Source organism: Hemicordylus capensis, chromosome 1 (genome assembly GCF_027244095.1).
Source record: "Hemicordylus capensis ecotype Gifberg chromosome 1, rHemCap1.1.pri, whole genome shotgun sequence".
NCBI classification, from domain to species: Eukaryota; Metazoa; Chordata; class Lepidosauria; order Squamata; family Cordylidae; genus Hemicordylus; species Hemicordylus capensis.
Window position 1 is genome coordinate 333,049,285 of NC_069657.1, and position 19,388 is coordinate 333,068,672.

The 19,388-nt window shown below is 41.0% G+C and overlaps 1 protein-coding gene across 5 annotated transcripts in view; it reads right to left on the minus strand.

The window, feature by feature from the left end:
- The window catches only part of CDK19 (cyclin dependent kinase 19), a 185,653-nt gene that overhangs the window by 56,337 nt on the left and 109,928 nt on the right, over positions 1–19,388 (minus strand). For all 5 annotated transcript variants that reach the window (XR_008317905.1, XM_053303258.1, XM_053303347.1 and 2 more), the window contains one exon: positions 1,648–1,705. Coding sequence is in view for 4 of the 5 variants with exons in the window: in XM_053303258.1 (XP_053159233.1) it covers positions 1,648–1,705 (58 nt within the window). In the remaining variant the exon portion in view is untranslated. The remainder of the gene's footprint in view (positions 1–1,647; positions 1,706–19,388) is intronic.

Sequence of the window (19,388 nt, forward strand, 5' to 3'; positions counted from 1 at the left end):
GACTGACACGGGCATAACCTTTGAGCAGAAGGAAAACGAAGATAGTGACCCTCTAAGAGAGCTGAGGGCAGTGCATTCAAGCACGAATAGGGCTAGAGTTACAGTCAGTTCATTTGGAAACACGCTCCATTGAGTTCAATGGAGCTTTTGCTTATGTAATTGTGCATACGATTGCCACTTTTGCATGCTCTCCACTATCTCTGGGTACAAAAAGGAGAAGCTGTTGCTGCCTCCCTCCCCAATAGTGCACCCAATGTGATGCACCGCTCTTAGCTCCTCGGAGAAAGAGCAGGATATCAATGCAAATAAATGAATGAATGAATGAATGAATGAATGAATGAATGAATAAATAAATAGTCCACCCATCCAGTCCCCAGTGGTTGTGGTCATCTTTGCAGAAGTCATCTGTCATTTGAACATAGAAACAGACTTCTACTGAGTAAGACATCTGGCCCATTTAGAACAGTATTGCACACATGCACTAGTAGCAGCTCTCCAAGTTTCCAGGCAAGGGTCTTTCCCAGCCCTACCTGAAGATGCCAGGGATTGAATCTGGAACCTTTTGTGTACAAAGTAGCTGCTCTGACACTGAGAGCATATGTTCCCTCTCAAGGTGGCTGCAGCCAGAGCAGCCAAACAGCTTTGCAAAAATAGCCACAACTGCTGGGGACCAAATGGACCTGGGAGGGGACAGTCATTCCTTCCTTTCCCTCCTCTCTCCCAGAGGAGGGAAGCAAAGCCGCTCTTAACACAAGAGAGAGAGAAGACACAGGAGAGAAGGTAGAAGGGTTTAGAAAAGATGTGTTACAAAGAGCATGTATCAGAGACAGGATGGAGTGGCACAAGGGGAGAGAGAAGAGAAAGAGATTCTGGCATAGTCTGAAGATTAGGTAGCCAAGATAGTGGGGTTGCCTGCACTGAAATTTACTCATCAAAACATTGGTTGCAGGCCTCTGGTAAAAATGTAAAAGGTGTAGACTACTATTGAAGGCTTAGACTCAATTAAGACATCATACCAAACCATGATTAAGAAAACTATGGTCTGTGAATTGGCAAACCATGGTTTGTAATTAGGTTGGTTTGGAAACTATAGATGGTGGCCAGTGTCAAGCCAGAGTTACAACCCTCACTTGCTTCTAGAGGGTACTACACCATAGAGACAGAAATCAACTTATGAAGCTGAGGGGATGGAGAACAACAGCAATTGGCTTAAAACTATAGTTTGCCTAGTATGAATTTAGGTGCCCTAAGCATGTTTTGGCGTGATTTGGCAAGACCAGGGCTCAGAAAATCCACTCATCTACTCTCAAGGGCTAGGAAGAAGCAACCAGAGCTGTGTCCAAGATGTGTTTAATTGCAAGCAAGTGTCACTGAGATAAAGAAATCTACTCTGAAGTAAATATGCATGGGAAATGTATGGTTAAAAGTAATTTCAGGTAGTGGAACAGCTACACCCCTATAAAGTGTTACAGGGCTGTAGGTTTGGAGACCAAAATCCTTCCCAGTGTTGCCTTCCAATTACAAATATCTAATAATTTAAACTAGCTTTTGATTGCAATACATATGTTTTTTTCAACTGACCTATGCCAAAATGTTCTTTAAAGAGTAGCAGTTATATTTCTAAACACATATTGTTGAAAAACTTACCTATTTTGACTCTTCCTCTTTCAGGACCTTCCCCCATTACCAGAATATTTGCTGGTTTCTGGGAAACAAGAAAAAAAAATTTAACTAATACCCAACGAAACATTCAGTTAAGTCTCCTTCCTATAATAAAAGTTCAAAGTGCTCAGAACATAACGTCACTTTTGTTTTGTGAAATGATATTTAAATAATCTTTTAACAATTGTATTGCAATCTAAGTTCGTTTCTTTGGGCAAAGCCAATTGAGTGGTGAATGAATTACTTTCTGCACTACCAATGTTTGATAATATAAAACATTAAGGAAGGATCATTATCTTGAAGTCAGGGTATTCAGCCTTTCCGAGAGTTTTACACCAAGTTTTTGATAGCTTCTTCTGGACTAGCTCTTAGCCCACCTTCTGACAAAGTAGCCAAATTAAATCATATTCCACCACTGCAAATTGACAAAGTGAAAACTGTCACAGCAAAAGGCTAAAGGGGGGAAATGGTAAGAGCAAGAAAAGGCAAGGTGGGGAGAAAATAACGTGTCTTAACTAAATATAATCGGAACTTGAAAAATCTAAGCATTGTTTATTTATTTATTTAATTTCTATACTGCCTTTCCAAAAATGGCTCAGGGTGGTTTACACAGAGAAATAATAAATAAATATGGTGGATCCCCAAAGGGCTCACAACCTAAAAAGAAACATAAGATAGACACCATCAATAGTCACTGGAGGTACTATGCTGGGGGTGGATAGAGCCAGTTGCTCTCCCCCTGCTAAATAAAAAAAATCACCACATTAAAAGGTGCCTCTTTGTCAAGTTACCAGAGGTTAGCATCACAGTTACTGAAAAATCTGTGATGCTTAGATCCCAACCTGTGATATCTGAGGAGCTCTGGAAGCCTAGGAGAGTGAAATCCAAAACATATTGCTTTTTCCAGACCAGGCTGATGATTGCCCCATGGGCCATACTGAGGATTGCTCCATAAAGGAAAGTATGCAGAACATGTTGGATCTGGAATTGCAATACATATGGGTGAGGTACTTCAGTACCTGACCTCTGAAAAGTTTGTTACTAAAGGTTACTGCTTAGAATAAAAGGCACTGGGTTTCACAATGGCATTCGCAATTCATAATCCAAAGCAAGTCTAAACTCAAATATTGTTGGTAATTTCACTGTTTTTCAAAAAGTAGCATGTGCGGGGACGAAAAACATCATATCTTGATGGTTTGCCCTCCAGGACTGTGAAATGCAAAAGTCTATTAGGAGGGTACCTGTTTCATGTGTTTCAATGGCTTATGTAAATGCAAACAAAAAGCAAGATGTAATCCCAGAATTGGGAAAGCAGAGACCAATACAGACGGCAAAAAATTATTTTCAAATCCACCAATATAGTTTTACAACAACAACAACAACAACAACAACAATGTAATTGCCTGCCTTCTGAATGTTTTTCTTATGTATTACATGTTTGAAATTTACTGAGGACATTTCCAGGTAATCTTTCATCAAGGGCTGACATCAAAACTAATCCATCCATCTTTTCCTCTGCAGCCCTCTGTGCCTCCTGAAACTATGTCCTTGAGGGCTGCAGGACCCTTAGGGACATATTTTAAGATGGCACAGATGGCTGCAGAAGGAAAAAAGGATCAACAAATGTCACCCCTTCTCTATTGTACATGAGCAGTGTTTTTCCACATGCACAATTTAAGTCTGAATATCAGCTAAGAGATACAATCACTAGCATGAAATTGAGACAGCATGTCTTGATTCAGTTTGTTTGTTCCATATGCATCATGAATTCAAATACCATCACAGCATCCTTTTTTGCCCTTGGCAGTACATATTTACATTAAATGTATCAAAATTATATTATATTTAGTTATATTAAAGCTATCAAACCATAAACCTTCTGAAATTACTTTTATGATGCATCAATGATGCATAAACATTTCAGTGAGCTAGTGTATTGGTGCAACTGCACAAAAATAAGGGGAGCCCACTGTTTGATAGTATGTAGCTCAAGCAACACAGGGGTAGGATTATTAGGCAAGTCATGTAGTTGCACAAACTGCAACAGCAGGTCACTTGACAAACCAAGGATAATAATGTTAATATTTAATATTCCACTTGAAGTGGCACTATTCCCTCACACTATTGATCACTATTGATCGTGTGGAATCTACGGTACTAGAAAATCAAATCAAATAAAGATTTGAAAACAGGAAAAATAATTCAAGGCATTTCTGAAACGTGATTTCCAAAGCTGTTTGTTTAGGTATGCACTTACAAGAGCTGCTGAATACTTAATTTCACTATTACACATGTGCCCATGAGTCATAACACAGAAGCTTAACACTGGTAGTGCAACCAGCTATATATTTCAGGTGAAAGCTGTATGCAAATAGAAGCCAATAATTCACAAAGTGGACCACTCTCTTAAACCGTCCAAATCCACCTAGAACAAAATTATGAATGAATTTGGCAATGTGTGATAAAGTGAAGGCAGAATTATGTGTTTATACATCAACTTGTCCTGCATACAGAACAAGCATTCACTGAGAACTGATTCATACATTGCTGAAGGCGAACTATTCTTCATATTCATTTCTCCTGGACACATCAACATGAACAGAGCCAGTCTGGAAGAATGTCTTTTCATATGTATCCCATTTCAGGTCTTTGTGAAGGCAAAGTAGGGGATGAGAGGCTTACTTTTGAAGAGGATGTCCACAATGTCATATGCATGTCTACGAAAACAATATCATCTGTGATGAGGTCTGTCTAGCCTATGCAGCAAAGATCTTTTGGAGAAATATATTTGATGAAATATCGCAAATTAGAAGAGTCTTACCATAAAGATTCAATTAATGAGACATTTCATTGACTTCAGTCAGTCTTTTTACATGCTCTGCCTGGGCTGTGTAAGAATACTTCTAGGTAGTTCCAGCCAAAATGTGTAGCTGGTAGACAGAGGCACACTATTTTTTGCACTCAGTTCCTGCCCTACTAGTGCCTGTCTCAAGACTTGCCCAGATGACAGCCCTTCCAAACTAGTTTTGTACTTCAGCAATAAATCAGAAGTGGAGATGGGAGAGGAAGTACTGCAAGAAAGAGGTTCCAATTAGGTCTGTTTCAGCTGTGTCATCTGCTGATGAGGACCCTGTTCTCTAGACTGTGTTGGACTGTGGAAGCTCATACTGAGAAGGAACAATGGAGCCAGAACCTGAACCAAATAAGGAGAAACCTAACATTTTGTTGTGTACTATGAAGAACTCGTGCTAGCACAGCCAAACTCAGGCTAACCACTGGAATTAGGCCTCTGAGCAAGGGTACCATTTGGCCAGAGGGTCCTTGAAGAAAAGGCAGCTAATGGATTTTGGAGTCACAGGTGTAGGAATATGTGTAAGGAGCAGTGTTCCCCCTAAGGCATGCATATGTGTGCACACACATGCAAGTTTTTTAAATGTCTGCTCAGTTAATTTTAGATCCCACTCAGATTGAATCAGGAAGGCCACACTCTGAATGCACGTGCACACACAAACTGCCTTGATTCTGCTGGTATCAGAACAAAACTCATTTCACACACAGATGAGTAAGAGGGAACACTGGTTCACACAGAGATGAATAAGAGGGAACAATGAACCCCAGACTGGAAGACCGACTTTATGTGTGTTGTGTCAAGTTGGTATATGGCATCTGGTACCTTATCTAGAGTGATGAAAAAAAGAGGACCAAGAGGCTGGAAGCAGGCAGTGAACTGGAAGATTAAGCATTAGCAAGTCCTGTCAAAATCTGGGAGATTGGATGATTGATGGGAACCAGGTGGCCATGATCAAAACAGAATATTAGGTTTTAATATCTATGGAAATGGGGAACCCAAAGAGTCAATGATAATTTTGGTTGCAACAGGTGGAAACCAATCATGGCCTAAGGAGAGAAGCTTGGTTTGGGGAGTTTAAAATGTAAAGTCAGCTGGAAAACAGCAGCTATTTCTCCTTTTGTTTCCTTATATTTTATTTCTTCTTTTGCTTGCACATTTCTCCTTTGTTGATCTCTTCTTGGGCCTTATTATCCAAGATGCCTTTCCTCTTAGAAATGATTCCTTTTTCTTTTCTTCTTAGCAAAAAATCATCATTCTTTCTTATTAAATCTCAAGTATTCTATCTTCTTCTAACTATATGTGGTTCATCTGTGCAACTCATATTCTGATATAGTAACCTATCCACTGAGTAGATAATTCTTCGTTTAGTTTGTTCTGAAACCTTTTGGAGAAGCCTGAAAAGCTGCAAGAGTAAATATTATTTCACTTAGGGGTGTAGGTTAAGCGCTTAGATTCATTTAGTGTAGAGAAGGGTTAGGGGACAAATGAGGTGGATCTTATCATTCACAACAGCACTCTTAATAGTAGCTTCAAATGCCACACATATTTTATGCTTCTTAGAAACCTATAGTTTGCTCATGCTTATACTTGATGTATCTTTTGTCACACATTTACTATTTTATATGCCTTAAGTCTTTGAATAAAACTTTTAAGCTTTAAAGGGTGTTGTCATTCAGTTTCGGGTTTGAGTATATGAAAAAGCCTACTGAATGAAGCATTAAAAAGAACCAATTTTTCATCTCTCATGTTGATTTTACTAGTCCTGCTATTTGGACTAGAAGATTAGTGTTGGGATAATCACAACCTCCATTTGTTTTATGGGCATCAGATACACTGAACTGGCATGGCCCAATAAAGCTACTACCTAAAAGCACCCCAAGGGACCTCTCTCCTGCAGAATCTGCACCAAGCACTGCATGCAATCAAGCCAAGTTGCAATATAGTATTTTTCTAAATAGGAAATCTTACAGTTGATTTTCAGTCATACAATTTACAATGCAACAAAAAACATTTATGATCAAATCTCACAAGATTAGGCAGGGTCCATGTGCCTTCCCTAGTTTACCTTCCATTTTTTACACAGCAACCCACACCCTCTGTACAGAAAGCAATGTCGAGACAAACCTTCTAAAACTGGATTTGCAAGGCTGCTAACCAAACAAGCCCCAAACATCCTGGGGGCCAGCCCTGGTATAGCATTCTGTGCTCAGACACAGTGAAAACACAAAAGAGCACAAGATATAGGAGCAGAGAAAGAAGAGATTATGAGAAGCAAATACTCTGAACAGCATGAAACAAAACTATAAAAATTATAATTGTGAAATCTGTCAGTGCACTTAGTGTGGCAGCCTCTGCTTCAGTAATAACCTAAGATAACCTAGAAAGAACATGAACTGAGCATGTCAAAGTAATTTACACTGCTAAAACAGCATATAAAGCCTACAGGTCCCTGTTTTCAAGTACAAAACTTGACAGATGCCACCCTTACTTCTTATCTTAAATTCTCTACTTCTCTTATTATTCCAGGAACCTTGACATATATTCCTAAGACATTTCCCTGTTACTAATAATCAGACTGCAATGAGATCTATGAAACGTCACCATAGGTTTCCTTCCTTGAACATAAAGCTGCCTTGTGCTGAATCAGGCCATTGATTCATGTTTCCCAGTACTGCCAATAGTGAATGGCAGCGGCTCTTCAGGGCTTCAAACACTGCAAGCACACAGTAAAAGGGAATCTGTCCCTTCTGAAACAGAACACACATTTCAAACATCATCCAAAAATGGCCAGAAAAGAATCTCTGACCCAGAATCCATCCACTGCCAGCCACAGTACCTGTGCTGTGATAACATCATTGGCACAAGTTGCTCTCACAGACAATTATGATTTGTTACATTCTTAGCATTCCAACAGCTGCCACAGCATCACATTTATCAGCAAGCAGCATAGCCATATGCTCAACTAGAGCAACTTCAGCCACATTTTTCACTAAGTACACCTTGCAATGCAGATTGCAGAGCAGACCAGAGCAGCTAGTGAAGCAAAAGTTGGTCTCAAGGCCAGCAATCACAAAGAAATATCACACATACAGAGTTTATTTCTCACCACAACACTATCTCACAAACAAAACAAACAACAATTCAAGGAAGGAAGGTAGGCACCCGAGTTCTGCCTTTTTCAATCTGAGATCCAGCAAAACCAGATAGTTATAGCGGCAACAGCACCACATATTATACTCAGTGGGGGAGGGAACAAAATCAAACCTTTCCTCCTCTTGTCCTGATGTATCCTCTTTTTCAAGAGAGACAAGGCTCTCTCTCTGCTTCCCAGTGCCTTTGAATACATTTTGAAGTTCCCTCCAAAAGTGTTCCTCCCTCCCTCCCTCCCCTCCCCCAGCTAATGGGGGCACAGGTGCCCATGACATTTGATTTGGATGGTAACAGGCCAACCAAGAAGCAAGTAGATCACAAGCCAATCAGGAGCCAGTGCCAGAAAGCCAATCAGGAAAGGGGGGAAAGCCTGACAAAATGGTTCTCAAAACGTTCAAGTCGAAATGGGCTTGTTTTGTTTCAAACTCGAAAAAAGACCATTTATTTTAATGATGTTTTATTTTGAGCTCGAAACACTTGAAATGCCCCATTTCAATCACAAAGCATTTTGCACATCCCTACCATGTTGTCTGCACAGTGCCAGTTTGTTGCCTGTTGTTGCCTCATTTGAGGCAAATGACAAGAAGCCACCAAGAAATCATGTAGTTATTCACACAACAAGCGTACCCCCCCCAAAAAAAAATCCAAGGACACCTCAAGAAAGTGTCTCCTGCCTCAAAAGTTAGAATTTTATTCAAATGAAAAGAGGAGCACTCAGCAATTCCTAGCCATCTTAAAATAGAGGATACACTTACAAATTATATCAACATTTCTGGCCCAGTCAACACCTAGTTAAAACACTCTATACTTTTAAACCTCAGCTTACTGTGAATACAAAATGCCAGCTGTTAAAGAAAATGATGGTCCTAGATCAGCCCATGTTTAGTTGCTATAGAAACAAAATGTTAGATTTGGAATCTCATGTTTAAATTATCAGCAATAAAAATTGAACAAACAGATCCCTGCTGAGAGCGAACTATGAGGTCTGACTGCACTAAAGGTGTAAATGCAGAATGAACAAGGTCAATAATAATAAACTGGAACCATCTGCTCTAGAAAGTATAAATGTTATAATTTAAAATAAATTCCTTTGAGTAGTAAACATGTAAGTGATCATGTTTTTTTCCCTCAGGCTAGTGGGTGTAAGGCAATTAACATATTTCACTAAGAAAAAAAGCCAAAAGTGCTAAGGCAACAACATCATGTTCATGAAGAATAAAAACCATTTAACATCAAACAGAAAGCAAACCATAAGAACATTGCTACTGCATGCATTAATGTGGCTCCAATCAATTCTTTAGCATGAAGGAAGTCAGAAAGCAGCCAGCAAAAAACAAACACAAGTAAAACTGCAGTCTTGAATAAGAGGAACACAACCGATTAGATGATAACAGGAACAATGGACAAACAGAATGCTAGTATTTAGTACCCCCTTACTGTTCCCAGGCTTATCTGGAATATAATTCTTTAGAGATATGATATTCCCATGAGAAAAAATGTTCTCCTCAGGGTAGTGCTGCTTTCAGTTCACTGTGTTTTTTAATCATTCATATAAAAACAAAAGCAATTTGACGGCTGGAGCATGCCAGTAAATCAAAATTATCTGTAGTACAATTACTTACCATACATTAAAAAAACTTGGGTCGGTGACTAACTTGTTTACGTCAGAGGGTATCAAAATTGTAGCGAACTCCTGAAACAGAACGCTGAAATTTGGCACACTAAGCTATCCTGACTACGCAAGCAATCTGAACACTGGATATTTTACACAGGGTCAAAGCTATGACCAACTGTTGTTGCCATGCTCACATAGGACAATCACAGGAGGTGTCTCTCTGTTCCATGAGAGCATTTCAAATGTGAAACTTTTAAAAGCCACTCAACAAGAAACATAATCATCATTGAGGATGGAATGAATCCTTGCAGCGTCATCTCTAATTTTGTGATCTTGGCATTTAATAAATGAATATGCCACTCTTTAAACGTAAAATATTTTCAGGGCAGCTAATGAATAAAAGATAAAAACCAAGAGACTAAGAACACAAAATTAATTAAAGTCACAAAATAAAACAGTGGCAGGAGCGATGATCTCTCAGAAATCAGAATCGGGGGTGGGGGGTGTCATCTCCTGGTGCCTAAATTACAGGTTGATGTGAGAGGTAGACATTCCTTCAAGCAGCCAGGCCGCAAGTCATGCAGAGCTTTAAAGACAAGTACCAACATCTTGACTTGTGCCTAGAAACATACCAGTAACTATCAAAGATGTTGTCGTACAGTCCTTCTGGGAGTAGTTTAACTACAAACGAGTTAAACTACACTGACAGACCCTGGTCTAGAGTCTAATAGTTATATTTTGAACCGGCTGAAGTTCCCAAACAGTCGTCAAAGGCAGCCCCACATACAACATACTGTAGGTGATTACCAGCCATGAGGGCAACCCACTGCCATACGGCCCCTCCCCTCCAAGAAGAATCAAGTCCTTTCCAGCCATAGGCATCAGGCTGCAGCAGAGGGTGAGGCAACACTGTGAGGCCCCCTCCATCTGCCTTGAGAACGACCAACTGCTATCTGGCCACTTCCCTAAGAGAACTTTTTTTTTAAATGATTGTGAGCCCCTTGGGGACAAGATTATAAATATATATATTTTATTTACATTTATATTTACATTACTTACATACATACTCACTCTAAACCACTTTAGCCTGTGGGACAGAGCAGGATGTAAATCAAACAAACCATGGCCAAGTTCTTTCTGTCCAGGAGAGGCTGCAGTTGGTGCACTCAAAAGCTGCTAAAAAACCTCTCTGAGCAACTGACACGATCTCTACTGACACCGCTTGGATCTAGATGCTCATCCAGACTAGAAAGTTGATCCTTTAGCGGGAGTGCAACCTCGACAAGAACACAGTGAGTTCTATCCTGTCTAGTTAAACCACCCAACCAGGTATCTCTGTCTTGCCTGGACTGGAACTGAACCCACATTGTTAATGGTTTAACTCCACATTCACCATATTTGCCACTGTCTCTAGGGGCTTATAAGTTCCTTCAGTGGGATGTGACAGGGATATTGACCATCTTAATACATGGGGGAGAGGAGGCAACTTTAGCTTGTGCTATATATTTTTAAATAAAGCCAATTGTCTATCCCTGCAGTTCCCAATTGTGTAAAAATTAAACTTTGTTCAGTATTTGTCTATTTGATCCCATTTTCCCTGAGAAATCCCACCTACTGGCAGTTACTGCCAACAACCTGGTGACACCCACTGTGACATAATAGTGTATAGCACTTAAAGGTTTAATATGTTCAGGGGTTGAGTTAAAGAAAAGAAAGGACTGCCTCGCCTGGGAGGCGGCTTCTTCAGTTCGTGTTATTCTAAAATGACTGCTGGTTGTTCTTTAAAACCACTACATGGTGTCAGAATGGGATCATTTCTTTGACTCAGCAAAGAAAGAAAAATTAGAACAACCCACAATGGGGGAAGGTGGAAAGAGGAGAGACTGAGATTATTTGCTGAAGGAAACAGCCAAGGGAAAATTTAAGGACTTAAGTTTAGAGAGCTATGGATCCTTTAACAAACATCTTCAGAAATTTTATTTTCAAAATTCAGCCAGTTGGCCCATCTGGATTAGAAGATTTGAGAAGTATAGGATGGTTTCAGGCTAGATGCATAAATCACAGGAACACCAAGTGAATGCTCTCATTTTTGCTATGGGAGACACAGCAGAGGATATTCTGTGTGGTTTACCCTTCACTACAGAAGACCAAAAAGTTTACAAGAAAGTGAAATAAGCTTTTGATAATCATTTCACTGGGAGACAAAATGTCATATATGAAAGGGCTAGGTTTAATAGGAGATGCCAGGAACTAGGAAAAACTGCAGAAGCCTTTATTACTGCTGTGTATGACTTAGCTGAGCTCTCAATGAGAAGCTTTTAAGAGATAGGATGGTTGTGGGCATAAAAGATACAAAATTGTCAGCTCAACTTCTGTTGGATCCTGATCTCATTTTGGTCACTGTCATTGCACAGGTGAGTCTTCATGAAACCACAATGAAACAACAGCTAGATCTGCAGGCAACTACCCCGACCAATATAGTTCCTGGTAATGTGGACATTGTAAAGGCTAAGAATAAAAAGGAATCAGATAAAAAGGGGTAATCAGATAGTTTGACCTATGAGTCAATTTAAACCATCACCATTAATGGGATCTGGGAAAGCAAAGCAGACAGTTAGAAACTCCAGAGAAAGCATGTGTGGGCATTGTAGTAGAAAATCTACCCATACTTGGCAACAATGCCTGGCAAGAGATGTGGAATATAGGTGCTGCCATAAAATAGGACATTTTGCAGCTGTCTGCAGAATGTCCCTCAATCTGCAAATGGCTCAAGAAGACATTCTACAGGACAGTGATGAGGAAAGTAATGGAACCTATCTTTTAAAGTTCTATATCCTTTATTGAACAAATGACATCATGGTATATCAGTATGTGCTTGAGTGGCAAAAAAATTCTATTTAAAATTGATACAGGAGTTGCAGTTACTGCCATTGCTACAAAAACCAATGACCCATTCCGAGATGGATGTTTAATTCCCTCAACCAAAATGTTGTGGGGTGCCGGTAAGAACCCTGTCTTGGGTCAGTTTCAAGCCATGTTGGAAAAAGAGGGGAAAGTTCTACATCATTCTGCGTATGTGACACACAACCTCAATACACCCATAAGTCACTTGTACTGGCAGATGCACTTTCCAGGGCCCCTGATCCCCTACTGCAGTCAAAGAAAGAACAAGCATTGACGACAGAAATGAAAGTTTATGGTTCATTCAAACTTCTCTTCCAGCAACAAAAAGGTGACTCCAGCAAGTCCACATGGCACAATGCCAGGATGCCACATGTCAGACAGTAATTCGCCTCTGCCAACAAGGATGGGTTGCCTGGAAATGACTTCCATTGGCGGTGAAACATTATTGGCCAGACCAAAATGACCTGCAGTTCCACAGATGGTTTGCTCATGCAATGCAGCATATTGTCATACCCAAAGAACTTCAGAGGGATATACTGAATAAAATTAATGAAGGCCATCAGGGCACTACTAAATGCAGACTGAGAGCAGAGCAGGCTTTTTGGCGGCCTGGAATGAGTATGCAAATAAAACATTAGTGCACAATTGTGAAACTTGTATTAAAACAAGAAAACAGAGCCCTGAAACTTTAATTTTGACAAAGCTACCTGAGACCCTGGCAGCAAGTAGATACAAACTTGTTTGTTTGGCAAAGGAACGTATATGTTATGGCTGTTGATTATTTTTCTAGATATACACGTGTGGACAAATGTGTTGGCACCCCTCCACGAAAAAAGAAGAACCCACAGTTGCCTCTGAAATAACTTGAAACTGACAAAAGTAATTGGCACACATCATTCTTTATTCCGCATTTAACAAAAATCAGACTTTGCTTTAGAGTTTGGATGCAACAGAATATTTCAAATAACACAAATGAAAATGGCATGGACAAAAACGATGCGACCCTTAACCTAATATTTTGTTGCACAACCTTTAGAGGCAATCACTGCGATTCCTGTAGCTCTCAATGAGACTTCTGCACCTGCCAACAGGTAGTTTGGCCCACTCTTCCTGAGCAAACTGCTCCAGCTGTGTCAGGTTTGAAGGGTGCCTTCTCCAGACTGCATGTTTCAGTTCTTTCCATAGATGTTCGATAGGATTCAAATCAGGGTTCACTTCAGAATAGACCAATGTTTTGTTCTTAGCCATTCCTAGGTGCTTTTAGCTGTGTGTTTTCGGTCATTATCCTGTTGGGAGGATCCATGACCTGCGACTGAGACAGAACTTTCTGACACTGGGCAGTACGTTTCGCTACAGAATGTCTTGATAGTCTGGAGATTTCATTGTTCCCTGCACAGTCTCAAGGCACCTCGTGCCAGATGCAGCAAAACAGTTCCAAAACATAACTGAGCCTCCTCCATGTTTCACAGTAGGTATGGTGTTCTTTTCTTTGAAAGCTTCATTTTTTCATCTGTGGACATAGAGCTGATGTGGCTTGCCAAAAAGCTCCAGTTTTGTCTTATCTGTCCAAAGGACATTCTCTAAGAAGCATTGTGACCTGTCAATATGCATTTGAGCAAATTCCAGTCTGGCTTTTTTATGTTTTTGTGTCAACTGTGGAGTCCTCCTGGGTCTTCTTCCATTGAGCCCACTGTCACTCAAAAAGCGATGGATGGTGCAATCAGACACTGATGGACCTTGACCTTGGAGTTCAGCTTGTATCTCTTTGGAAGTTGTCCTTGGCTTTTTGTCTACCATTCTCACTACCCTTCTGCCCATTCTGGGGTCGATTTTCCAATTGCGGCCACGTCCAGGGACTTCTTAATAATATTTGCAACCGTTGTCACAGGAACATCAAATTGCTTGGAGATGGTCTTATAGCCTTTGCCTTTAACATGCTTGTCTATAATTGTCTTTCGGATCTCCTCAGACAACTCTCTCCTTTGCTTTCTCTGATCCATGTTCATTGTGGGACACACGATGATACCAAACAGCAAAGTGACTACTTTTCTCCATTTAAATAGGCTGAATGACTGATTGCACAATTGTTTGTTTGTTTGTTTGTTTGATTTATATACTGCCCTTCCCAAATGGCTCAGGACGGTTTACAATTAAAAGAAACCACTAAAACAAAGAGCTAAAACAAATTAAAAACAATATAACAACAATTAACAATTTAGAAACATTTTAAAACAACAATTAAACATTTACAGTGATTAAAAGCCCCAAAATCAGGTTAGAATATTAAAACAAATTTAAAAACCCTGGAAAGCCAGGCCAAACAAATACGTTTTAAGGGCTCTTCTGAAGGCTAATAGAGAATTCAAATTGCGGATTTCCGCAGGGAGCACATTCCACAGCCCTGGAGCAGCTATAAAGAAGGCCCGCCTCTGAGTTGCCACCAGACAAGCTGGTGGTAACTGGAGACAAACCTCCTCAGATGACCTTAATGTGCAGTGGGGATCACGCAGAAGAAGGCGCTCTCTAAGGTAACTCGGGCCAAAGCCGTTCAGAGCTTTAAAAGGTAATAACCAGCACTTTGTATTTTGCCCAGAAACATATCGGCGGCCAGTGCAATTGTTTCAAAATAGGCGTAATATGGTCTCTCCGGGTTACCCCAGAGACCAATCTGGCTGCCGCATTCTGAACTAATTGAAGTTTCCGAACTACATACAAAGGCAGCCCCATGTAGAGCACATTGCAATAGTCAAGCCAGGAGGTTACCAGCTGGTGCACCACTGTTTTGAGGTCATTCTCCTCAAGGAATGGGCACAGCTATCGAATCAGCCGAAGCTGATAGAAAGCACTCCTGGCCATGGCCTCCACCTGAGATACCAGGGTGAGGCCTGGGTCCAGGAGTACTCCCAAGCTGCACACCTGCTCCTTCTGGGGGAGTGTAACCCCATCCAGCACAGGGAGATCTAACTCACTCCTCAGATTCTGAGCCCCCACAATGAGCACCTCCGTCTTGCTTGGATTCAGCTTCAATTTGTTATCCCTCATCCAGCCCATTACTGCCTGTAGGCAGGCATTTAGAGAGTGAGTGTCATTTCCTGAAGATGAAAAGGAGAAGTAGATTTGGGTGTCATCAGCATACTGATAATACCCAGCACCAAACCTCCTGATGATTTTACCCAGCGGTTTCATGTAGATATTAAAAAGCATTGGTGACAGAATGGAGCCCTGAGGGACTCCATATAACAGCTCCTGCTTTGAGGAGCGACTGTCACCAAGCTCCACCATCTGGGATCTACCCGAGAGATAGGAACGGAACCACTGCTGAGCAGTGCCCCCTATTCCCAACTCCTCCAGGTGACCCAGAAGGATACCATGGTCGATGGTATCGAACGCCGCCGAGAGATCCAAGAGAACCAACAGAGTCACACTCCCTCTGTCGATTCCCGGTAAAGGTCATCCATCAGGCTGACCAAGGCTGTCTCAACCCATAGCCCGTTCTAAAGCCAGTTTGAAATGGGTCTAGATAATCAGTTTCCTCCAAAACCACCTGGAGCTGATTAGCCACCACCCTCTCAATTACCTTGCCAAGCCAGGGGAGATTGGAGATTGGCCTATAACTATCCATCGCTGAGGGATCCAGGGTAGGCTTCTTAAGAAGAGGTCTAACTCTTGCCTCCTGCATACAGGGAGGCACCCTACCCTCCCTCAGCGATGCATTTATGATATTAACTAGGCCATCGCCAACAATCTCTCTGCTAGAGCGAAGCAGCCAGGTCGGGCAAGGATCCAGAGAACAAGTGGTAGGCCGTACCTCTCCAAGCAGCTTGTCCACGTCATCAGGAGTCACAGATTGAAACTGATCCAACCTAACACTGCAAGAGGGATCGCTGGATACCTCCCTCACAGACCCTGCAGAAATAGTGGAGTCCAGGTCGGCCCGAATACAGGAGATTTTATCCACAAAGAACCCACTAAAAGCATCACAGCAGAGTATCTCCAGGAGCTGATTTGAGGCAGAAGGTGCAGAGATTATACTCCTCACCACCCGGGATAACTTTGGAGACATGTGTGATACTAATTCAAGAAAACAGCTATTTTCAAAAATCACTCTAATCCAATTATTCATGATCTTTTCTAGGGGTACCAACCAATGTGTCCAGGCCACTTTAGAATATCTTTGTAAAATATATTGAAACGGGAGCTATTATATGGAGTCCCTCAGGGCTCCATTTTGTCACCGATGCTTTTTAATATTTACATGAAACCGCTGGGTGAGGCCATCAGGAAATTTGGTGCTGGGTGTTATCAGTATGCTGATGACACCCAAATCTATTTCTCCTTATCATCATAATCTTCATCATCAGGAAATGCCATTCACTCCCTAAATGCCTGCCTACAGGCAGTAATGGGCTGGATGAGGGATAATAAATTGAAGCTGAATCCAAGCAAGACGGAGATACTCATTGTGGGGGATCGAAATTTAAGGGATGAGTTGGATCTTCCTGTACTGGATGGGGTTACACTCCCCCAGAAGGAACAGGTACACAGCTTGGGAGTGCTCTTGGATCCAGACCTTACCATGGTATCTCAGGTGGAGGCTATGGCCAGGAGCGCTTTCTATCAGCTTCGGCTGATTCGACAGCTGCGTCCATTCCTTGAAGAGAACAATCTCAAAACAGTGGTGCATCAGATGGTAACCTCCAGGCTTGACTACTGCAATGCGCTCTACGTGGGGCTGCCTTTGTACGTAGTTGGGAAACTTCAGTTAGTCCAAAACTCAGCAGCCAGATTGGTCCCTGGGGTAACCCGGAGAGACCATATTATGCCTGTCTTAAAACAGCTGCACTAGCTGCCGATATGTTTCCGGGCGAAATATAAAGTGCTAGTTATTACCTTTAAAGCCCTGAACGGCTTCGGTCTGGGTTATCTTAGAGAGTGCTTTCTTCGGTATGATCCCCATCGCTCGTTGAGGTCATCTGGAGAGGTCCGTCTCCAGTTGCCACCGGTACATCTAGTGGCGACTCAGAACTGAGCCTTTTCTGTAGCTGCTCCTGGTCTATGGAATGCACTCCCGGCAAATATCTGCAGTTTAGGCTCACGGTCGGCCTTTAAGAGAGCCCTAAAAACCTATTTATTTGGCCTTGCCTTCCAAGGCTTATAAAGTGTTGTTTTTAAAAGTATTTTAATTGGTTTTAAATAGTTTTAATCATTTTTGAATTGTTTTAATATTGTTTTTAGCATTGTTTTAATTGTGGGTTTGTGTCTTTTTAAAAGTTGTTGTACACCGCCCAGAGCCTCTGGATGGGGTGGTTTATAAATGAAATAAATAAATAAATAAATAAATAAATAAATAAATAAGCAATACTTTATCTCTTTTCTACACTTGCTTTGCTTTACTCGATGACATATCAAAGGCATGCAGGTATACATGGGACAATTGCTTTTCATTTAATCGCTTTTCAGGAGGCATAAAACACTTTTTCAATGAGCTGTAAGGGTACCAACAAATTTGTCCACATGTGTATTAACCTTGCCTTGCTTACCTTTCATCCCCTCAGTTCATACAAAAACTGAAAGCTATTTTAGCTATACATGGAGTTCCTGAGATTCTTATTTCGAACAATGGACCTCAGTATGTTTCTGACAACTTCAAAGCATTTGCAGAGATGTATGATTTTGAACATTGTAGCCATAACCCCTATTACCCTCAAAGCAAAGGGGAAGTTGAATGTGCAGTACAAACATTGAAAGTGTTTTTCAAAGTGTTGTTGAAAAGAGGGATGATCCATATTTAGCTCTGTTGGCATCTAGATCCACTCCCCTTCAGGATCTTCACTGGAACGACTGCTCATGGGGCATTGGCTAAGGACCCCCATACCAATGGAACCTTCCTAGCTTGAACCCTATCTTTCAGATCTGAGAGATGTTCAACAACAGGAAGCAAAGCAGAAGTGATGACAGTAGCATAATTTCAATGTTCGGCACAGGTTCAACCATTATCAAAGTTGCTTCCTGGGGACAGAGTTTGGATGCAAAGTTCCCAGGCATTTGCAACTCTGAAGGAGGAAGCTACAACTCCTAGGTCTAGTATTGTAAATAATCCCCAAGGCAGTGTCCTTCGGAATCGTTTATCTTCAGAACATTTCATCTTCAGACAGATTGCCACAACAGCCATCCCAATTCAGTCAGTAGTCCAAGAGATAGAGGCTAATGAGGAAAACAGAAGGGGAGTACAAACCGCGTCAGGGAGATATAATGGACCTCCCCAGAGACTTAATTTGTGATAGACACAAAAGCCAAATAAATGGTTGGAGAGCATTCACTTTCATAAAATGATAATTTTAAATTAAAAGGGTACTTCCTGATTTTAAGTTGAAAATAGTTTAAATTTATAAAGATGGAAGGGGAGCTGTCAGCATAATAGTATATAGCATTTAAAGGGTTAAAGGTTTAACAAGTTAAGAGGTGGAGTCAAATATAGGAAGGACTGCCTCCCCTGGGAAGCTTCGTCTTCAGTTTATATTCTTCTAAAATGGCTGCTGATCTTTCTTTGCAAACTATACACCCACATGACTTATGTTATCGATCAGCATCTTCTGATCTATGTGTAATCCCCTGCCAGCTGAGCAAGAGGCACTTCAAAGTGGTGATTCCCTTTATTTAGCAGGGGGAGAGCAACTGGCCCTACCCAACCCCAGCACAGCATCGCTCCAGTGGCGGTTGCTGGTGTCCATCTTATGTTTCTTTTTCAGACTGTGAGCCCTTTGGGGATAGGGAACAATTTTATTTATTTCTATACATGTAACTTTGGGAACTTTTATTGAAAAGTGGTATATAAATATTCGTATTTGTAAATGGCTAGGCAAAATATCAGTCATCAAGAAGTTTTCAACAACAAGTACTACGTTTACAAGACAGTCCACACATAGATCATAATTGTGGTTATGTTAAGGTTCTGTGACAAGCTGCTGGAATTTCAGTTCGCCAAAGTTAATACAAAGGAACAGTCACTTACAAAAAGAGAGCACAAAACAGGTTCTGCAATTTTAGCCTGAATCTTAACTGAACACAGTCCTCAAATTCAGTAGCTCTTGATATTTGTAATCACTCTGTTCCTTTTCACTTGTTTAGAATATATTGTCGTCTTCTCATAAGCATTTCAAAGAATGCTTTTCTCATTATAAAATATGATTTGGGCAGGAGTTCGTG